The 21,505-nt window shown below is 31.8% G+C and overlaps 3 protein-coding genes across 4 annotated transcripts; 1 reads left to right on the top strand and 2 right to left on the bottom strand.

Annotated features, from left to right (window-relative positions):
• On the bottom strand, positions 1-3,616 carry LOC114177299 (cysteine-rich receptor-like protein kinase 10). Its single transcript, XM_028062583.1, has 7 exons — positions 2,641-3,616; positions 2,296-2,421; positions 1,991-2,169; positions 1,690-1,900; positions 1,203-1,440; positions 932-1,082; positions 1-495 (listed from the first exon to the last, which is right to left on the bottom strand). Exons 1-7 carry the CDS (start codon positions 3,455-3,457, stop codon positions 187-189), a joined length of 2,031 nt encoding a protein of 676 aa, XP_027918384.1. The 5' UTR covers positions 3,458-3,616; the 3' UTR covers positions 1-186.
• A 9,964-nt stretch (positions 3,617-13,580) lies between these two features.
• LOC114179017 (pentatricopeptide repeat-containing protein At5g47360-like) lies at positions 13,581-17,747 on the top strand. Of its 2 annotated transcripts, none has more exons than XM_028065212.1 (2): positions 13,581-15,355; positions 17,456-17,747. In XM_028065212.1, the coding sequence occupies exon 1, from the start codon at positions 13,819-13,821 to the stop codon at positions 15,271-15,273; it is 1,455 nt and encodes a 484-aa protein (XP_027921013.1). In that variant the 5' UTR covers positions 13,581-13,818; the 3' UTR covers positions 15,274-15,355; positions 17,456-17,747. The 2 variants fall into 2 exon arrangements, with proteins under 2 accessions (XP_027921013.1, XP_027921004.1); XM_028065203.1 differs by having other exon boundaries at positions 13,581-15,387.
• On the bottom strand, positions 17,193-21,202 carry LOC114179009 (cysteine-rich receptor-like protein kinase 10). Its single transcript, XM_028065193.1, has 7 exons — positions 20,291-21,202; positions 19,047-19,172; positions 18,792-18,961; positions 18,472-18,682; positions 18,075-18,312; positions 17,827-17,977; positions 17,193-17,657 (listed from the first exon to the last, which is right to left on the bottom strand). The coding sequence occupies exons 1-7, from the start codon at positions 21,057-21,059 to the stop codon at positions 17,349-17,351; spliced, it is 1,974 nt and encodes a 657-aa protein (XP_027920994.1). The 5' UTR covers positions 21,060-21,202; the 3' UTR covers positions 17,193-17,348.
• Between the last annotated feature and the right edge of the window lie 303 nt (positions 21,203-21,505).

Below are 21,505 nucleotides of genomic sequence, written 5' to 3'. Positions count from 1 at the left end.
TAAATAAAAGTGGGTACTATCCGACTAATTAAATCATATAAGAATACAACCAAGTTGAATGTCCTCTTGAAAACTCACACTTTTATACACCAGCCAAAGAATCATGTCATGTTCCTAAACACATTACTTCTATGCGAGTTCCAAAGACTTGATTATGCACATTTCTTGCAACCTATCTACTATTCATCACCTTGGTATCACTTCAGAGACTGTTATTTCATTGACAGAGTAATGCGTAGAAGTGTTTGATGAAGACTCTCTTTCAGTGGCTGCTCTTCCAACAGAAAATGCAGGGCGTGTGGGGCAGGGAAGACTCATTGTGTCACTTGCAAGCATATGAACAACACTTGACATTGTTGGTCTATCTGCTGCATCTTCTTGCACACACAATAGTCCAATGTGCATACACTTCACAACTTCACTCTCTACACTCGATTTTTCTATTGATGGATCCATCAACTCCAACCCTTTGCTTTCACACCAGAGGTTCCATGCCTGTGATAGTAAATGCAGATGATTTAGATAGAACCAGTTGAACAAAATGAAGATACATAAGGTTAAATAATAGAGAAACTCTAGGAACTAACAAGTTTCAACCAACAACAAAAGTATTATTAGTAATTTAGTACTCTTCTAAATAATATGTTTGACATCATGCTCATGCATATATAAGAAAGTTTTTAGACTAAAGTAAACTAATGGAACTCCCATGTCAACTAGAGATAAGACTAATTTATAGTATATGAGTACGTGCAAATCTCATCTTACAAGTCGGTCTTGTAGGATTGAATTAAGTTTAAAATCCACTTCTTAAAATGTATCAGAATCATGGGTTGCTCACATTGACTAGAGATAAAGTCGATTTATAGCATATAAGTGGGTGCATGTATCAGTAAACATATTTAAACCTAAACAAGGTTAGGGAACATACATATATGAGAAGGCTTTGGCCTTGGTCTGATCGATAGAATTTACTGCTCATTTTTCCACTGATGATCTCTAGCAAAAGAACACCAAAGCTGAAAACATCTGACTTCACTGAAAACAAACCTTCCATAGCATACTCTGGAGCCATGTATCCACTGCTCAAAATCAATGTAACAGTAAAATTCATCAATCTCATGTAAATTCAGCAAGAGAAGAAGGCTAGAAAATGAATCATGATGCTATGTGGCAATTGAAAGAAGGAAAATGGTTCATACTAAGTTCCAACGACTCTCATTGTGTTGGCCTGCCTCTGGTCTCCTCCAAATGTTCTTGCCAATCCAAAGTCTGAGATTTTAGGATTCAAATCATGATCTAGTAGAATGTTGCTAGCTTTCAGGTCTCTGTGAATAACCCTTAGTCTTGAATCTTCATGTAGATATAGAAGCCCTTTAGCAATCCCATTTATGATGTTTAATCGATTTTTCCAATCCAGATGGACACCCTTCTTGGTATCTGAAATGCAATTCTAAGAAATATGATCACTATATTCATAAACATGCCATTCAACAAAGTGAGAAATATGAACTAGGTAGCAAAATGTTGTGTTGGTGTTTGTGCATGAACTAACTTCTGTTACATGTAATCAAACTCAGAGAAGTTTATATCTGAATATATATCAAGATCTTCTGCCAAATTGTTGATTTGTTTCAATGATGAGAAATGAAATAATGAACAAAGTGGATCGTTGTTTTGGAGTCATACCAAATAGGTGAAAATCAAGGCTTGAATTTGGCATGAATTCATAAACTAGCAGCTTTTCATTTTGCTCAATGCAACCAGCCAACAGTCTCACAAGGTTGCGATGCTGCAATTTGGCAATCAATATCACTTCATTCTTGAATTCCTCTGCACCTTGAACTGATGTTTTTGAGAGCCTTTTAACAGCAATTTGTCTTCCATCTGGTAATATACCCTAGAATATTTTTCAAAATTTCTAAGTAAGAATGTTGCAGATGGAGAAACCAAACAAGAAAACATCATGTCTGATATCCTAGTTTACTACCTTATAGACAGGTCCAAATCCTCCTTTCCCCAGTTTTTGTTCATCAGAAAAATTGTTTGTACATTTTAGAATAGTACCCAGAGGAATCATGGGAAGGTCAGTGTTCATACTCTCCTCCTTATCTGTTTGTTCTTGTGAAAATATTGAATTCAGTCCCTCCTCTTGCATAGTTTGTTTCTCTGCAAAGATGAAATTATCAGACATAAACAAGAACTGATTTTAGTTTATGGAAAAGCTTTCTTCTTTCTATTTTCTTCTCCTACAAGTGTTTCTGAAGAAGTTTATCAAATGCTCTTTATGCTTACCTTTTTTCCTCTTCAAGTAGCAGTAGAATATGCTGATAGCCAATAGAGCTAGTGCTACAATTCCAGCTACGACAATGATTACTATAAGCCACCACCTTCTGTTATCCCCATCTGTGGCTGCACTATCTAGAGAAAATAGCAAGTTTATTTCAGGCCTTATAAAAACTCATGATCAAACTAGCACAATTTTGAAATCTGTGACAAGATAATCTTGAACAAAAGATGTTAACAACAACACTTTAATCATCAATTCAAATTAGAGGAATGAACTTTCACTGATCTTATAATAAACCATAGCAAATGAATGTCTGAGAATGAAGGTGAAAAAAACTGAACTCATCATACCTTGCTGAGGTGGTGGTGCAGAATCAGTACCATTCACAAAGAAAGGCTGAGTTTCATACATGACCATACAACTTGGAGAAAAGATACGCCACACCTTCTTCTCCTGACAACAATTTTCGACATCCTCAAGCATGTTGCTCAAACATGTTCTGCATTCCTCGGATGTGATGTCTCTGCTGCACTGCACCCAACCGTACCTTCTCTGAGTGCCATTTATGTTGAACATGTGTGTTCCAAACTTCAAGGGTGCCTCAGACCCTATTTGTATCAAACCACTCATCAAAACCTGAGCATCACCATCAAACTCTCCAGCACTGGTAGAATTCTGAGTGGCATCAAACATGGGAATCCTTGGCCTGAGGGTGAGATTGCCGAAGAAATTCTGGTTTGAGTATCTCACAACACAAAAGGGGTACCATAAAATAGCTGAGGCATTGTTGAGGCAGTGGTTCATGAGCAAGATGCTGGAGTTTTGGACACAAGTGTTGCAGAGGGTGGTGTTAACATCGCCACGGCAAAGGTAGAGTCCATAAACCGTGTCTTGATCAACACCCGAAGTTGTGTTCCCAAAACCATTGCTGGTAGCAGAATGAGATGAGAGGGAAGAGAACAAATTGTTGAGGTTGGTTTGGTAAGAAGTGGAAATAGGAGCAGAAGATTGGTCCAAACATGCATATCTGTAATCAAGTGGTTGTTGTGAGTTGCTACTGTTCTGACCAGAAACAAAGCAACCAACGAGGTACACCAGTTTGATGATGAACAACCATTGATGGATCATTCTTCTTTTGCTGCAATCACCACCAGTAATGTGTAACATGATTGTTGTCCCAGGAGTGCTTCGGAGGCCTAGATTTGGAAGTTATACATGCATCATCGATTTGTCAAACGTTTGACATTTGCTCATTTTCATGTTCGTAGCATCATCTTTTTGACCGTGCGCAGCAGCAAATGTGAAACCCATATAGTATTAGAAAAATTCAAAATTGGTGAATACTCGTTTATCTTTATAAAGATTGTTTTGGCTGAATTAAGTATCATCATAGTCTTATAATTTGGATACTTTTAGTTAGGTCTCTTGTCTATTAAATAATCATTATTTATATATTTTTCAATTAAGTTTTGTATCGTTTAGTTTTTTTGTCAAATACATGACATGGTTGCAATATTTTATTGTTTTGATCGGAAATGTGTCTACATTAATTACTAAAGTTCCTATGTTACTATAAATGAAATAGAAGCCATCCCAAGTTCGACAACCTTTCTTATCACTTATTATTGTACTTTAGGTTTGATTAGTTTAATGGTACCCACTTTTATTTAGATGTGTCAGTTTGATACTCACTTGAAAAAATGTGTCAATTGAATTTCAACTTTTGAAAAGATGTCTCAATTAGGTCTTTTTGAAGAAAAAAATTATTAACGTCTTTAATGATATTGATATTTAAAATTATTTACAAAATTATTAGTGATAAAAGTCATGAATATAGTGAACGATATTAATAATTTTTATCTGAAAAAGACTTGATTGAGACACTTCTTTAAAAGTTGAGACTCGATTGATACTTTCCTACTAACAGGTATTAAACTGACACATCTAAACAAAAATGGGTATCATCGAACTAATTAATACATATTAATTTTACTGCATTCAATAGCCTTATAAAACTAAGAATTTAAAATCTAAAACGATTTAAATATTTTTTAAGAACTTTTAAAAATAAAATCATGAGAGAAATAATATTTCAAATGTACGATGATAACAATTTTATTATCATACTTAAAGATCGAAATATATATCGATCTCGGTATAATTTGATGAATCTTTATAATATGTTACAATCAATAGGATAGGGTTGGTGTTTGTGCCAATGAACACATAGATTAATACTTAAAGCATTTGGTCAACATTGGTTCCTCTAAGAAAGTTAAAACCGTGTTTGGCTTCCAAATAATTGAGTTTGTGTAAATTTTACAAATGGCATTGCACCATCCAATGTCTTCATCATGTTTGGTTAAGATATTGAAAAATATTAAAAGTGTATATGTCTTATCACTTTATAATTTTTTTTTATTTTTTATTTTATTTTTTTCTGACAGATTTGGACTACACTGATTGTGACATAAAAAGAAAAAAAAATGATGAAATTGGAAACTTTAATTTTTGTTTGGCTAAGATCAAGGAAAAATAAGCAAACTTGCCTCAATCTTATAGCTTAAACACAATTATAAGTCAAACTTGATGGTATGTTTGTAACCATAACCATAAATATGTGTTGGAAGGTTTCTTTAATAATTATGAAGATAGGTTCAACCAATAAAAAATAATTGTGTTTACTTCAATTAGTTTAAGTAGTTCTTTTATTTCATAAAATGATAATTAATATATATATATTTAAGGTTTATAAAATAAAATATTTAAAAACTATAAACTTTTCTCAATATAACAGCTTAGTACTTGAAAACAAAATTGAATACAATAATGAGTCAAACTTACCGGTAATTTTGCACAATTAAGAGGAAATACGTACCGGAGGGGTCTTTCAAAAATAATTATGATGAGATATTTAGTTAAAGAAAAATAATAAAAAAAAATCTTGCATTAAAAACAGCCTTCATAAATATGACTTGTATATCAGATATAACACATATTTAATATATTAATTTTTAAATTTTAAAAATAATAATATATGATATGTGATATTTATACATTAAAAAGTGAATCCAAATTAAAATTATATTTATTAAAGTTATTATCATAAAAAATTATAAATTATTATCATCATAAAATTATTATTATTTTATAAATTAAAGAATTCATTGATAAATATATATATATATATAATATTTTAAAGTATTAAATACGTGTTTGACATAAATAAATGATCCAAATCGAAATGTTGATAAATCATAATATTTTAGAAATTAAACAAATTTGGTCTCTCATTGTTTTTCTTCTGTTTAAAAGGTTCGATTTGTCATTTTCTACTGAAAATCTTTAATAATAAATTAGCGTGCACTGATCAAATTATTAAATTTCATCCAAAAATATAGAATAATCTCAAAATTCATATATGAAAAACATCAAATAAATAGATAAATAAATAATACATGAGAGAGAAAGAAGGTGAAAAAAAATAAGATTAAGATAAAAAGTCAATGAAAGTTGTACATGTGCAAATAACCTTCTTTCTTTCCCTGTGTCTCTCACCCTCCATACACATATATCAATTTAAAAATAGTAACATTATATATATATATATATATACATATATATATATATATACATATATATATATATATATATATATATAACTCTTCATAATAGTATTCCCTGGTATAGAATAATACAAATATCATTATTCAATTATTTTCGATATTTGTTTGCAAATATTAAAATATCATTTGCATTAAACAAGTTTAAAAGTTTTATAACTCTTTATAAATCGTGTCATTATTTTATATTATAATTTTTCTTAGGTTTAAAACATGTATTACAATTATTTCTCACATTTAAATATTAAGTCATTTTTTATGTATATTTTGTCATTATTATGTTTATAATTGCATACCTAACCATAATTGTCACTATTTAGACATTTCAACTCTCCTATACTATGTTTCTAAAATTAGTTGGAAAGGTAATTGAAAACTAAATAGGTAGTAGAAAGTTAATAAGTTAATTAATAATTAAAAACCTATTAATAAAATTATCTTAAAGTTGTAAAATGGTAAATAAAGATATAAATAAATATTGAGTCAAATCTTAATATTAAGTAATTACATATTTTTAATAATTATAAAATATAACAATATTCATGGCAAAATAAATTAAAATTGTATTCGTTACTCAATTTAGGTTTGAATAGAAATAATAGAAAAAATTAATTAACATTAATACCCCAAATACTTTTAAAAGTCTTTGGTCATTTCCACGTGCATTTCCACATGCAATTAATGTGATAATAGCTTAATATAATGTAGTTTGATAAGAACATATGTTGAATTTTCAGCATAAACAATAAATTGGAATATGTAAATGATCCATTAACACCACACCTCACCTTTTTGTTTTTCTTCAATAGAAGTTATTATTTATAAATTCAACTGTTAAATCATGTAATATATTTTAATTTTTTATTAATAGCTATAATAGTTTGAAGGCCAATTTTAAATTTTTTACTTTCAACTTTTTAATTAGGATATTGGTAGGTCAAAGAAGAGTGTGAACTATTTTCTTTTTTAAATATTAATAGCTCTTTTGACTAAAACTATTTTCTTATACACAGAACAGAGATTAAGCCTCTAACTACGTGATTAAGAAATGAAGTTATTTACTAATCATATATGAGTTATTTTGATAATTATACTTCCATCTTAATTAATATTTGGGCAATATTGTTTTTTGTAAATAATCGCTTTAAATTTTGATTTCATCTATGTTAAGCCTAATTAATATTAAGATGTTATTCCTGTTGTAAAAAATATCTTTAAATTTTAATTGACTTTCAAAATTTAATTTTCCATTTTATAAGTAGACACTCTAAACTTTAAATTCCATTTCAATATTCATTCAGAATTTTGATTCTATTTATAAATATATTTTATATTAAATTGAAATTAAATTGCTAACGGAAAAGAAACTTTAGCTAATTATTTATCTTATATTTCAATTGTTCATTGTCTTAATTTTTGCAAAAAAAAAAATGCTTCCAAACATTATAGTATAATAAAATTATATTAAAAATTAAGTAATTTTTATTATTTTATATTTATATATTTTTAAGTCGAAAATTTATGAGATTTTGTAATACAAAATGAAGACTCTTTGTTATAGATTAAAAGAAAAAAAAAGTTTAAATTAAAAGAATAACAAATATTTCTATTATTAAAAGTTAAGATTGTATATCATATAAAATAAATTTATTTTTTATTGATTTAAAATGTTTTATCTCTCTAAAATATAAAAGTTCTTATTTCTTTTTATATTTTTTATGTCATTTCTCATATTTTTTTTTTATCTAAGCATATACATAATAGAAAAAGACAAATGTATGACAATTGACTTGATCAAATTTTAGTTTTAAGATTCTGGTCTTTTATTTTTCATTTTTTCGTGTGTAATCTTAGTAGTTGCATTTAAATTATGACTCAAATTTAGTCTTAAGTCTTTCTTTTTAACAAGATCTCTAGTCTTCTATTTTTTTTTTCGTGTGGAATATTAGTAGTTGCATTTAAAACTTGTGTCAAATAAATGAATTTCTACTATTTTAGATTTATAATGATATAAAAAGTTAGGATTTTCTGACTTTTCTAAGTCTTTGGAGCTATTTTTTGAAAAACACATAATTTTAAGGTAAAAGAAGTTAACTTGATTAACTATTTTGAAGAAAAAAAAATATTGTGATAATACAATTTTGAATAGCTAAAACCCAATAATAAATACTTAAAAAAAATAGTTATTTCTGTTGATGAAATTGGAATTGAGTTATTCAATATTTGTTTTTTTTTTTGGATTATTTGTGGATTCTAATGACTAAATGAGAAATGTTGTTTTGTTTTAATCTTAATTATGTTTTACTTGCATTGTCTATGATATTTTTTTATTTTTTTGTTAACACATGAGAAAATAATGTTACATTAAGAAACATGTAAGAGCATTATCCATATATTTATATTTTTCAAAGAAAAAATGAATCTACTATATTTACAGGATTTTTTAGATATTATGAATAATAAATTTATATTATTTTATATCTTTTCATATTTGTTTTGAATGTTACACTATTATTTATTTATTTATTTATTTCAATTTTATTCCACTATTAACAAAATATTCAATCAAGTTTTCCTATTTTTAGAAAGCATAACATTGTAACAACTTTCTACCGATTAGTAGTAATATATTGACCACTTTGATTTACGCATAATAATTGGCAATAATTTATAAAATTAATGATGTCAATTTCAATCGAGGAAAGGGTCACAATGGCGTTTTCTTTTTAATTTAGGGATTTGAGGGTCAGTGACAATTTATTTCAACTTGTTTTATAATATAAACAATTATATTATATTTGATACCTTATTGTAGGTGCTTAAATTTTTTCAACTATTTAGAGTTTAAAATTTTGTTTTGAAAAATAGGTAAGGAAAGTTAGATTACTTTATGATAATATTTTACTATAGATTATCGGATTATAAAGTGATCTCACCAGTAAATGTTAATTTTATGAAGGTCTAATGAATTGATTGAAATTGATATGGTTAACTTATTTGTTTTATTTTGATTATTTTATATAGTTTAAATTTTATCATTTAATGTTTTTGTTATATTTGATTATTATGTTTTAGTCAGATATTATATTATATTATATTTGAGACAAGATGTATATGTGAAATGTGCAATGATTTAAAATTCACATGAAACTTATTTGGATTTATGATTAATATTTGAGATTATATATAAATTGTTGTTTGATTTTTGAATACTAAGTATTGATGTTTATATTGTAATAGAGATCATCTTGTTTTATTGGTGATCTAAGTTATATAAACTAAGATACCATATGATTAGAAGTTGAGAGAGAAGTTTTTACGTACTGTGACATATGTAGATGTAAGACTTTGGTTATCTTAAACTTACTTTGATATATTTTCATAGATTCGTTTGTAAGTTTAGGTCTTGGTATTAATAGATGTTAGTATTTGGTAGGATATACTTAATACGTGACTTCTAAAAGAAAATTCAAGAGAATAATTCATTTATTTGAAGAATTTAAATTATTTTGAAGTAAAATGACTTGTTCGGATGGAGAAATTGAAAAGAAATTAAATAGAAAATGTATTTCAAATAACTAAAATAATAGAATTTGAAATTCATTCAAAAAATAAAGAAAATTGAAATTCCACAAGTTGTGGAATTCCTCATTGGTCAGGATAGAAAAAGTTTGGGGTCAAATCGACCAACAATCGACTAAGACTGACTCGACCGAATTCGGTCAAATTTTAGTCGGTATCGACTTCGTCGAAATTTCGTTCGGATTAACTTGATCGAATTCAACCAAATTTTGGTTGGGGTGACTGGATTAAGTTTGACCAAATATTTGGCTAGGGCCAACTCAATTGAATTTGGTCAGAGCCAACTCAATAGAAATTTGGTCGGAGCTGAGAACGACCAAATTTTGGCCATGACCAACTTGACCTATTTCAGTCGGGGCTGACTCGGTCGAAATTCGACCAAGGCTGACTCAATCAAATTCGGTCAAATTTGATCGAGTTGGCCTCGTTTGAAATTGGGTTGCATTCGATCGAGTTGACCTTGGATGAAATTTAGTTGAATTTGACCAAGTCGTCTACACAAAAAAAGTTGGTCGATTCTAACCGAAGTTTGACTTAGCTGAAATTTGTTCGAATTCCATTGAGTCGGACATTTTGAAATTTGTCCAAATTTGGTTGAGTTGACACTGACCGAATTGTTGTCAAATTTGGCAGAGTCACCTTTGGCCAAATTTGACCTAGTTGTCTAAAGAGAAATTCAAACAAAGTTGGGAGAGATAACCTCGTCTGAAATTATGCCAAATTTGGTCAAGTTGACCTCAATTAAATTTTTTGCAAATTTGGTTAAGTCAGCACCAGTCGAATTTTGGCCAAAATTGACTAAGTTAACCTCGACGAAAATTCGACCGAATTGACCCCAACCAAATTTGGCAAAATTTAGCTTAGTTAGCTAAATCGAAATATTGTCGAGTCGATCCTGGCCGCAATTTGGCCGAGTCGACCTCGACCAAATTCAACTAAGTCGTCCCCGACTAAAATTGGCTGAATGTAGCGGAGTTGGCCCTGATTGAAATTTCGCGAAATTCAATTAAGTCGGATCTGTTAGAATTTCGGCCAAATTTGGTTGAATCGACCCCGGTCGAATTCAACCAAGTTGACTCCGACCAAAATTTGGCCAAGATGAACTAAGTTTATGATGACAAAAGTTTGGCCAAATTCCATCAAGTCGACCTAATTGAAATTTGGTCGAATTTAAATATTTTAAGTTGAATAATATATGTTTTAAATTTAATTTAAAATTTGTACATATTAAAATAATTTTTTTAAAATAAAAGTTTATTTCATAAGAGAAATTTAATTATCTTTTCCAAACAAGAAATTAAAATGTAAGATATTTCAATTACTCTATCCAAACATATTATTTAAAAAATGAAAAAAAAATTAATCGTAAAGAATTCAAATGTAATACATCTTACTTTTTTAGAATTGTTGAAATATTTCATTAATAAAAACACAAGGTGAAGCATTCCTTATAAAAGTAATCTAATTATGTGTGTGCTCTTTTTATGAAAGTGTAGTTTGAGTGGTAAGCTACTTTAATAAGTAATCAATATTGATATGAAAGAAAAATATAGGTTAGTGAAAGAACTACAATTAGAAGTTTCAATTGTCTTAGACTTTAGATTCATATGATCAGTGCTTGAAAACTAAATATTTCAATGGTTATTAATGAATATCTGTTACATAGTATTACATCTTCCCCTTTCTCGAGTTCCAATTTCAGTTTACATAGTTTTATTGTAAGGCTCAATTATTTTCTGTTCTTATTTTTAAGAGTTGTCCCTAATCAGTTGGGCCTAAAGGCTGATCCATAGGGTATCAAAGCCCCTAAAGCAGCCAAGGTCCCTCATTATGCACTGACTTGCCAAAATCAGTGTTCTCACTCTTCCCTTTTCTCTCCACAGAAGCTCTGCTAGGGTTTGGGTCTTACCCTTCTTCGTGTTAGCTCAACTCCATTCTTCAGTCCATATAAGTTGATTTTCCACCGTACCTTTTTCATTCTCAGCTTTGTCATCATGATTCTAACTAGGTTCACCATGGTAACCCATTTTGAATCTATTCCACTGTTTTAAAGCTCGTGAATCTGCTTCGTGGTCGGTGGTACTCACTTGCTTGGGTGTCGGGATATTCTGCTAGCTTTTTTCCAGGTAAGGGAAGCTAGAGTTTATGTTTTTAAAGTCATTTTGCCTATTTTTGGTCTGTTTGTATGGCTGTGATGCTTGAATGAGGCTGTTGGTCGAAATAAAAATGTATGGTGTGCGAGTATGTTTGATTGATGTGGCGCTACTTTTTTTTCTACACTGCACACTTTTTGTAAAATGAAGGTTCCTACTATGTTAACCGTTGGATCGAGCTGAAATTTTAACAGCTGATCCTTAACACATAGTTCTTGATCTTGACTGGTCGGATCTTGAATCAAAGCTCTATAGTGAGAGCGATCTTTATCGCAAGGTCACTGTAGTTTGGTTGTTGATAGCACAACACATTTTTCATAAATTGAAGGTTCCTACTTCATTAACCGTTGGATCGAGCTGATATTTTAACAACTGATCCTTAACACATAGTTCTTGACTTTAATCGGTCAGATCTTGAATCGGAGCTCTGTAGCGAGAGCAACTTTTATCGTAAGATCACTGTAGTTTGGTTGTTGACATCATTCCTTTGTTGCTTGTTTGGTGCATAACTTTCTTTATAGTTATTCAATTAAGTTGGTTCTTTTTTCATTTGGTTCTTGATTCAATCATATTTAATTTGAATATAAATACAAAATTTTTGGAGCTTTACACAAGCTGTAGTTTTATTTCTAAAATCCCAAAATCGTTTGCATAATGTATTGTTAAGTTGGATTGCTATGTTAAAATATGAGATGAGTGAATATGCATGAGTAAAATGGATTATGGGTTGTGAATGATGAGTTTGGTATGATCTTGGCATGTGATCAGTATGTGATGGTTGGTTATAAATGTGACATGGAATTGGTATGAACAATAATGTGATATTGATTGATGGAATATGATGTTGGTATGGTTAGGACTTAATTCCATGATAGTTTCATGGTGGTACCTCATTTGGTCAGGGCGTAATTTCATGAATCTCTAGATGAGATCTCATGGTGGTGCCTCATTTGGTCATGACGTAATTCATTTATATAATTTAGTAAAGATTGAAGGTAATGATTGCATCCTGACACTATAAAAAGTCAGTTATTCTCACATAAAACGTACTAACTCAAATGGTGAGAGTAGCAAGAGGCCTGAAACACTTTAAGACTAACCTTGTGCGTGGGGATGAAACACGGTAACAATTAGCTCGGTAGAGCAGTAAAGGCCACCACAAGTGCAAGCATTCGCTGAATCCGAATAATTATATGTATCCGAATGAGATGTGTCTTGAGTCTTAGTGTATTGTGTGCATGTCATAATATGATTGGTTGACATATGCATTTTGGATTATAAAAGTGTATGTAACTGTATGATAAACTATTTTCTACTCTAGCTTACCCTTTGCTTGTTTGATTGTTATGTGTGTGGTTTTCTCTTGCTACGATGATCATCAATTGATTGATGTGAGCAAATGCAAGAAATCCTTGTGGTCAACAGGGAAATGGTGAGTCCGCTGCATAACTCTGAGTTGGATTCCACTTTTGTGTCTTCCTTTAGGGTTGTGGTCCATGTACTGCTTTATCTTAGTCCTGTATTTTGAATACTTTATTTAGACCCTTTACCCTGTTTTGTATGGTATTGTGGTGTACCATTAATTACTTTTCTTTAAAGTATCTTGTATACTTGTAGGAACGACCTTATACTCCTTGACTTATATTATTCTGTATAATATTTTCATTTAATTATTTTATTACTTAAATGGGACGTTACACTTATATTAATATATTTTTTAAATTTAATTTAAAATTTGTATATATTAAAATAAATATTGGTAAAATGAAAGATTATTTTTTTAAACAAGAGATTAAAATGTAAAATATTTTAATTAATTTATCCAAATATATTATTTATAAAATGAAGAAATTTGATCGTAAAGATGTATAAAAAATAAAAGATCAATTAAAAAAAATCAAATTACAATTTAATTTTACTATCATGTTCTCATTGAAAAACAAGGGAACTTGTAATCGTGAAACCCCCCATCTCACATTTCTCTCTTCCCCTTTCTCCAGTCCCAATTTCAGCTTCCATTGTCACCACCAATAAGCTCCAAAGGAGAGGTGTGGTAGGAAAATATGTTAATACCCCAATTTCTGTCAGCAAATTTTGGAAGCCTAGGGTTCATGTGGGGTGCTTTCACAAAGGATTGCACGCCAAATTGATATCTTATGCAAAACTATGTATGTATCACACTATGTTTATGTTTATGCCCCAATTTGTAAATTTTCGGCTTTTTCCGCGCTGCCATGCCCTCAAAACCCTTCCTTTCTCCACCCACCGAATGGGCATGGGCATGGCCGATACCCTCTGTACCCATCTCCACCAAAGCAGTGGCAGTGTCGAGAACTCATTGTCCAAGGTTAAGCCTGAACTCGATTCTCAATGTGTCATTCAAGTCCTCAACTCATGTCATCCCAAGCAACCTCTATTGGGTGTCAGATTTTTCGTTTGGGCTGGAGTTCAATCTGGCTACAGGCACAGTGCTTACACGTACAACAAAGCTTGCAAATTGCTAGGGATTCGGCAAAATCCCCAAATTATTCGTGATGTCGTTCTGTCTTATGAGGCCGAAGGGTGTTTAGTCAATGCCAACATGTTCAGGGAGGTTCTGAAGCTGTGCAAAGAAGCTCAACTAGCTGAAGAGGCATTGTGGGTGTTGAGGAAGTTGGAGCAGAGTTTCAACATCCGTGCTGACACGGTGATGTATAATGTGGTTATTAGGCTGTGTTGCAAGAATGGCGACATTGAAACGGCTGAGAAGTTGACCGGGGAGATGAGTTTGAACGGTCTTTACCCTGATCTTATTACGTACATGGCACTAGTGGAGGGATTCTGTGATGCTGGTCGTCCAGAGCATGCTTATTCTTTGCTTAAGGTTATGAGAGTGCATAGATGTTCACCCAATTTGGTCCTTTTATCAGCCATTTTAGACGGCTTGTGTAGGTCTGGATCCATGGAAATGGCATTGGAGTTGTTGGATAAAATGGAGAAAGGTGGGGATTGCAGTCCAAATGTTGTTACTTATACATCTGTGATTCAAAGTTTCTGTAAGAGAGGTCAATGGGCGGAAGCATTGGATATTCTGGATAGAATGAAAGCTTCGGGGTGCCATGCAAACCATGTTACTGTCTTTACTTTGGTTGATAGCCTTTGTGTTGAGGGTCGTGTGGAAGAAGCTTACAAGTTGATTGATAAGTTTGTGGTCGAACATGGTGTTTCTTATGGTGATTGTTGCAGTTCACTTGTGATTTCATTGATAAGGATTAAAAAGGTGGAAGAAGCAACGAAGCTATTCATGGAAATGCTTTCTGGTGATGCCAGACCTGATACTTTGGCATCTAGCCTTTTGCTAAAGGAGCTTTGTATGAAGGCCCAGGTATTGGATGGATTCTACTTGCTTGAAGCAATTGAGAACAAGGGATGTTTGTCCGCCATTGACTCTGGTATTTATTCTATTCTTTTAGTTGGCCTTTGTCAAAGAAGCCACCTGACGGAGGCCACAAAGCTGGCCAAGATAATGCTTAAGAAATCAGTTTCGCTAAAACCTCCGTACAAAGATGGTGCAATCGATATCCTAATAGAATCTGGAGAAAAAGATCTTGTGAACCAGTTGACTGGCATTCGTAAGGGACTTTGATGATAAAATGCCTTGTGAAGGAGGTCACGTCCATTGTTCTCTGCCACCTCTGGTCATAAGTTTGCATTGTATAACAGCAACAGTAAGAATTGATTTCCGTGATGTAGTCTGCTGGTACTTTCTTTATTTCTTCCCCTTGTAGGAGAATGTATTCTTGAGAAACAGTATGCTTGTCTTTATCTGTGTTTGCTAAACCCTTTCTTTCTCTTGTAGATTCCTTTTAATATCGATGAGTTGGCAAACCCATTTTCCTCATACAAATTAGTGAAACTTCTTTTCTTTGATATACACAATAAAATTCAAGAATAAAGTTGTTGAAATATTTTTGCCCTTTTTGTTCTGTATTTGATTCTGATTGATGCCATTTCATGATTAATTTTCTTATCGTTTGACATTTGAATGTAAGAATTCAACTAATGGTGTGTAAAAGCTATTAGCAAGTGTTGCTAATTCAATTTCACCACCCAATCAATCAACCAGAATTTGCTTGATCTGTTGGGGATGCAAAGTTTTTTTTGTCAAAATTTTGATCAGAAACAGCAAAAGTTGTCAACAAAAGTACAAATGTGTTGAGTTGAGAGTTGTACAAAAGTATATTTTAGACTGCAATCAATGTGCAACATAACTGATTGATATTTGCAAAGGTTGCCAATCCAATTTCCCCACTCAATTGGTCGAGGGGAAAAACCCTTATGTCCCTTCTCCTTCTTCCAACAAGTTGAGTTGAGAGTCGTATATACAGGGAACTGCACAAGTCTTTACCACTACCAACAGAAGGACGGAATCAAACCCTTGTGTCCCTTCTCTTTCTTCCAACAAATAACAAATAAGTTCGGTTGATGATACTCCTCTCCTCTATCCCTCTTATTGGCTATTTATTTAGTCACTCAGTTATAAGATTTATAATTCACAACAAAAGACAAAAACTACAGATGAAGGTTAGGAGAATGCTTAACGATTGAATATGTAGGGATTCTGAATCTTGACAATCATCAGCAAAAATAGATTTAGAATTGGATAAAATGAAACAGCAGTAACAACCATTTGCCAAGAAACTTGATTTGTTATTTGATTAATTGTGTTTTTGATTATTAATATATTGGTGCTACCCTCTTCTTATTTAAATGAAGGACCCATGAAATAATCCTTCTTATTGGTTGCTACTTGCTGCTCTGCGTTTATAGAAACTTTAAGTATGCCCTAGATCAGTTCATATGTCTGGAAATGATCGATGGCAAATCCAAACATTCTTACCCATGCATGTGGAAAAAATAGCCAGAATATAACAATTGAAATAACTTCCTGTTAGGTTTTCCACTGACAAATCTAAGACATATGTTATAGGCTTTAATTTAGTGAAAATTTACCATGGAATGAAATACCACTTTATTGATGAATATTGAATAGATAATATTTCTAAAAAACTTAATCTGATATCACACAATCTTGATATGATGGATATTAAGTAGCTAGTTTGATTAGGGTATAAAACGTATACTAACTAGTCTGGAGACAGACAATTAATGTCTAAACATGCAAAATTATTTTGTTTTAAAAAAGAATAGGTTTTCATTTTTTGTCATTTGGTGACGATTTTTCTACAATCTATCAAATGTAAACAATTACACACTTTTTAGTATGCATATATCATTTCTCATTTGGTTAAACTAGATTAATCACTTTTTTTTCATGATGAATACTGCAAGAAAATATGGTAATAAACAATAAATGCAGGGGGCTTTCGTTTTTGTGTTGGTCTTTATACAGCATCAGCTATACAGACACTCCTTTTTTAATATTATTTTTTTCATTCTCCATAGTGTCAGCTTTAGGGACGTTAATGGTAATTTTAATTTTTTCATTCTCCATAGTGTTAACATGAAAGTCTTGCCATCTGTGTTACCTTGCTCATGATTATGTAATCAATAATGTATGAATAGAATCTATATGTATTGCAATTCCAAACATGAAACTGCTTCTCAAATGCAGATGAGGCTGTCCAATTTGTAGTAAACTTGTAATTTCTTGTACAATGTCAGGATTTTCAAAGCAAAACTTTTATCATATAATATACACTACCTTGGTGAAATGTTTGATATTGTTAGATCATTAACAGAAGGATCCTTGGATCCTTTTGATGTTGATTCTTCATCTTTGATCTTTCTTCCAACTGAAAATGCAGGATGATTAGGGTTTGGAAGGGCCATTGTATCACTTGCCAGCATGACAACAACTGTGGACATGGTTGGTCTATCAGCTGCATCTTCTTGAACACACAACAGACCGATATGTATGCATTTCATAACTTCATTGGCTTTGTATGTCTTTTCCAGCACTGGATCTAACATTTCCAAGCTTTTTCCTTCACTCCAAAGTCTCCAACTCTGCAAAGAGAAAATTGAGACGTAATAAATGATATTTTAGAGAGACAGACATAAAAAAATGATGTTATACAAATTGTTGTTTGTGTATCACACGAAAATGTTTAGAAATTTCAAAGAAGATCTCTTTACTAGTATCTGTTTCTTAATGGTATGATATCAGAAAACTCACATATACAAGAAGACTTTGGCCATGTTCTGAAAGATGGAATCCACTGTTCCTTTTTCCATGTATGATTTCTAGTAGAAGAACTCCAAAAGCAAAAACATCAGATTTTACTGAATACAATCCTTCCATTGCATATTCTGGAGCCATGTATCCACTGTTCAAAATCAAAAAAAGACTTAGCATAGCACATTTTGGGTAATTGATTACATATTAATGTGTCATGATATAGAACAATTGCCACCAACACATACTAGGTGCCCATAACTCTCCTTGTATTTTCTTGACTCTGGCCTTTCTCAAATGTTCTTGCCAATCCAAAATCTGATATTTTTGGATTCATCTCTTGATCAAGAAGAACATTGCTGGCTTTTAGATCTCTATGTATTATTCTAAGTCTGGAGTCTTCATGTAGATACAGAAGTCCTTTTGCAATTCCATTGATAATACTCAGTCTTAACGTCCAATCTAGTTGCTGTCTTTTTTCCTCATCTGGCATGCAAGTGACAGAGGAATAGGTTGTTTGTTAGCACTGTAACATATGGAATAGAAAATATATATGGAAATTGTGTGATTCAGAAACTACTGATAGACTTGTAGAAGCAATGAGGAAAATAGAAAATGAAGGCCTTAAGTTTAGTCAAAACTTACTGAACAAATGAGAGTCAAGGCTAGAATTTGGCATGTACTCGTACACAAGCAGCTTTTCATTTTCCTCAATCCAGCATCCCAAGAGTCTCACAAGGTTCCTATGTTGCAGTTTGGCTATGAAGATCACTTCATTCTTGAACTCCTCCAAACCTTGATTTGATGCTTTAGAGAGTCTTTTGACAGCAACTTCTGTTCCATCTTCTAAATTACCCTGAAAGATAATGATGAAAGGAAGAAAGAAAAGGTCAAATAAGTAGGCCAAGAAAGAGTCAAAGAAAAATTGTGCATAGCTTGAAAGAAAATCCAAAATTCAGTGACACCTTGTAAACAGGACCAAATCCACCTTCTCCTAATTTAGACAACTCTGAAAAGTAATTAGTGCTCTGTTGAATCCAGATTAAAGGGATTGTTGGAAGGTCTGAATTCAGTACTTCCTCTCTTTGAACATGGCCACGAAAAGATCTAGGGATGTTCACTGATATCCATCCATCTACCAAGGAAACTAACTAGTCAGTTTTTATTTTGCATTATTTCCTCAGATGAATGCTTCAGCATGTGAATGTAATGGTAATCACCTTTATTTCTCAAATACTTTCTCCACAAGTAGTAGACACAGCAACTTAGAAAAATTAGTGCCACCACCAATACACTCACAATGATTATGATCAATGTTTTTGAGCTAATTGAACCTCCCTTCTTAGCTGCAAGTGCAACAACAAAAAATATGAACATGCAAATTCTTTTCTCTGGTAGATAAAAAAAACACACACACACGCATATATTGTTTCCCATCATCAAAATCTAAGAAAATAAAAAATCAATTTATTAGATTCATGGTCTCGGCTTTTACGTTGCCAATTAACTATGTCTACAATAAATTTATTAACTTTTATAATAATTACCTTTAAAAGCACATTTATAATAATTTTTTATCATTCACAGCGTAGAAAAATTTACATTAAATTTTTGTAGAGTGCATAATATTAAACTATTTTAATTATATGACTCCATAGTCTTTGATGAGAATCCGCCCTTTTCTAAATGGAAAATGCCTGAAAGGTAGAAAATGTATGATTAGAAGAAGATATTTTAATTTTGTTTTATTATGATAATTGATATATTTTCTATCAAAGAGATATCATATATAGTTATTATTAATTTCGAATTAAACATAAATATTGTATTTCTGAATATTTATATTAGTTTTGCAGGCTCATGTCCAGCTTTTGAAAAATAATTTCCAATATTTTTTTTGTGTATACGTAGGGTGATTTGACATTTTAGAAAAAAAAAAAACACTAATCTGATACGAATACTTTTCAGATAGAAAGTGTCAAGAAGAATGATTTATACTTTAAAAAGTGATGCTGTCTTTTCACCAAGAAATTAAATTCAAGCTTTCTTTATCAAACACAGATGGTTTTCTAAGCCATACATGTTCCAAAGTCAAGTCTGTTGAACACTTGTTGTCATTATTACAAACTTAATCATCAGTTTACCTTGATACTTACACATAGCAACTGATTTATTATTACTAATTGAACCAAGAAAGTAATCAAAGTTGAAAACATGATTGACCGTGTTTTCATGAAGACAATTACACACAATCTTTAAACTACATTTACCTTGATAGTTACACATACCAACTGTTAAATTGTTACTGTTTGAACAAAGCAAATAAGTCTAATTTAATCTTAAAATTGTAAGGATTGTACTCACTTGTATATTATTATGATGTTTATGATGTGAGACTTATTGATTTTAATGATTTTAGATTGATAAAAAGTTTATCAATACAAACTCTTGATCATGAGTGTACCTGGATTAGGCAAAGGAGAAGAAGTTTGATCTGTAATCTGGTAGAACATGAAATCATCATACTTTATAAGGCAACTTGGAGCCAAAACCTGCCATGCTCTCTTTGTAGCACAACACTGAGGAATTTTTTCAATCATGGCCTCCAAACACTGGCTGCACTCATCATTGGTGAGGTCCCTACTGCACTGCACCAACCCAAACCTTTCCTCACCATCACTCAAATTGAACCCTCCCATTGCATACAACTTGTTGGTCTCCACAGTGGCTTCTCTCTTCAGGCTTTGCATGTAGCTCTCAGCTTGCTGAAGCTCTTGTGGGTCAGTGGTGTTCTTGGAGTTCTCCACAATTTCCCATGATGGGGTTGTGGTGAGGTTCCCAAAGAAGTTTTGGCTTGAGTACCTGAGAATGCAATAGTTGTACCATATCACAGCAGAGGATCTGTTAGGGCATTGCCGCAGAATCTCTGAGGCTGCTGTGGAGACACAGAACTGGCAGAAGGGTCCTGTGACATCACCTCTGCAGTCATAGAGGCCATACACAGCATCACCATTTCCTGTGGTGGTGTGGTTGTAACCCTTGCTTGTGGCAGCATCAGAAGAGAGCCTTGAGAGGGTGGTGTTAAGGTTGGTGCTGAATGTTAGGGTTAGGGCTTGTTCTTTTGTTGTTGAGTTGTGGCAGTCATCATTCACATAGTTCAGGGATTGTGAACTTGCCATGGTGAAAAGGGTCACCATGATGGATCCAACAAATCTTGGAATGCTTGTTGCCATTGTTGTTGAGTAATGAAATGGATCAATGTGTTATAGTCATATAGACAATTTAGGGTTGTCATTTTAGAATAAAATAAGTAATGATAGTGCAGAATTCAAGGCCCCAAGGAATGGAGATTGTGAGAGGAACATATGATAATATTAATGCATATATATATATATATATATATATATATATATATATATATATATATATTTGTTGAAAGTCAATTGCCAAAATTTTGAGTTAACTGAGGAAAAGAACTCCTTTGAATTTAAAATGATGTAGTTGAATAAGGTGGTTAGTGGATGATTGCTCATATTTCTCTAACATGTATTAGAATATATATTAAAGTAGTGTTTTCTGATTTCAACTCGAAGTTAACTTTCTAGAATATGAAAGCATCACAAGTCATTGGCTAAGAAGTTGACCTAATTGAAAAAAGAACCACAAATGAAATATTGAA

This window comes from Vigna unguiculata, chromosome 1 (genome assembly GCF_004118075.2).
Source record: "Vigna unguiculata cultivar IT97K-499-35 chromosome 1, ASM411807v1, whole genome shotgun sequence".
Lineage (NCBI taxonomy): Eukaryota > Viridiplantae > Streptophyta > Magnoliopsida > Fabales > Fabaceae > Vigna > Vigna unguiculata.
This window is presented reverse-complemented; position numbering and strand designations above follow the sequence as displayed.